Raw genomic sequence first — 1,588 nt, forward strand, 5'->3', positions numbered from 1 at the left:
CCCGTCCCTTTGCGCTCGCTGGGAAGCTTTGCCGCCCCTTTCTCCGACTTGCTGGGTCTGGAATCCGGAGCGAAGGGCTTGGCGGGATCATCCGACAAGTTGCTGGGGTTGTTAGTCCAGGGCTCGGAGCCCTCGGGGTGGAGCCCACCCAGGTCGGGCAGGCTGCTCCTCGGCAGCTTTTTCTTAGTGTTCGTTCTCGTTCTGCTTCGCGCTTTCTTGGCGCTCTCGCTCTGCCTGAACGGGGACCTGAGGGAATGGTCCATCATGAAGCTCAGCAGGGTCTCCTCGTCCTGGAGGAGCTCCTCGGACAGGCCAGGGGTGTTGTCCTCGTGGTGGGCGTTGTTGAGGGACCACTCGCTCATGGCCATGTTCTCGGCCGTGATCTGCACGGACTGCGCCAACCAGCTGTTGAAGAAAGTCCCATCGATGGGGAAGGAGGTTGACAAACCTGGAAAAAAGAGTAGAAGATTGCTTCAGAAGACAGGAGCAGACACAATGCCCTCCATCACTGCCACCAACTTCACCAAAACTCCCCAGCACTGGAGAAACACTCCAAAGGTCAACTATAAGACACTACACCAGGCCCAGAGAGTGGTGGGGAATGGTGCCACGTCCAGTTGGTCACTCGGGGTGTTCCCCAGGGGTCAATGCTGGGCCCAGTGCTCTTTTATATCTTTACTGATGACTTAGATGAGGGGATTGAGTGCACCATCAGCAAGTTTGCAGATGACACAGAGCTAGAGGGGAGTGTGGATCTGCTGGAAGGCAGGAGGGCTCTGCAGAGGGACCTGGACAGGCTTGAGAGGTGGGCTCCTGGGAACCTCATGGAGTTCAGCAAGGCCAAGTGCAGGTGAGTCAGGGCAATCCCAAGAACAAAGAGGGGCTGGGTGGAGAATGAATTGAGAGCAGCCCTGAGGAGAAGGACCAGGAGGCCATGACACATAAGAGGTTTACTCCAGCACTAATGCTGAATTTGGGGTTCACTGCGAGGGACAACCCAAGTGGTCCCTCACATCCAACACTCCCTGAATCCAAACCATGCATCTTTCTTCAGCGAAGATGCCAAGCAACAACCTATCCCAGCAGGGGTGGAAAACACATTCCCATGCAAAGGTGGCAAACAACCAACCCAAGAGTAAGCTGAAATATTTGGTGACAGAGCAGGACCTGAGTGCAGGAAAGGGGTGACAGGTTCCCCAGGGAGCAGCTGCCATCAGGGCACCACGTGGGTCACCACCAGAGCCAGGCAGCCAGTGCAGTGATGGGACTGATGCTCAATCTGTGTGGGAAGCAGTCTGAGAACAACTCGAGGGGTGTGGAAAGCAGAGATGAAGACTGGAACAGGCAAAGCTGAAAATCCTCCTAATAATGATCTCTGAGAGCAAGAGTGAGCACCGTGGGCTGGGCTGGGTCCAACCAGCAATGGGAAAGGTGCACACCTGCACAGGGACATGCAGTTTTAATCCCTGAAACAGAAACCCATGGGTTCAACATCAGAGCTGGTTTTACGGATGGAAGAAAAATGAGATTTTAATTTGGGTTTCAGGTAAGAGCTTTCCTTTGAAGCAGTCAGACTAGCCACAGAGAG

At 54.6% G+C, this 1,588-nt stretch overlaps 1 protein-coding gene across 1 annotated transcript in view; it reads right to left on the minus strand.

Moving 5' to 3' along the window:
• Positions 1–5: 5 nt before the first annotated feature.
• The window catches only part of JADE2 (jade family PHD finger 2), a gene marked incomplete at both ends in the record, with an annotated part of 32,448 nt that continues 30,865 nt past the window's right edge, over positions 6–1,588 (minus strand). Inside the window, one exon of the mRNA XM_009076053.1 lies at positions 6–448. Within this exon, the coding sequence (XP_009074301.1) occupies positions 6–448 (443 nt within the window). The remainder of the gene's footprint in view (positions 449–1,588) is intronic.

Source organism: Acanthisitta chloris, unplaced genomic scaffold (assembly GCF_000695815.1).
Source record: "Acanthisitta chloris isolate BGI_N310 unplaced genomic scaffold, ASM69581v1 scaffold506, whole genome shotgun sequence".
NCBI lineage: Eukaryota > Metazoa > Chordata > Aves > Passeriformes > Acanthisittidae > Acanthisitta > Acanthisitta chloris.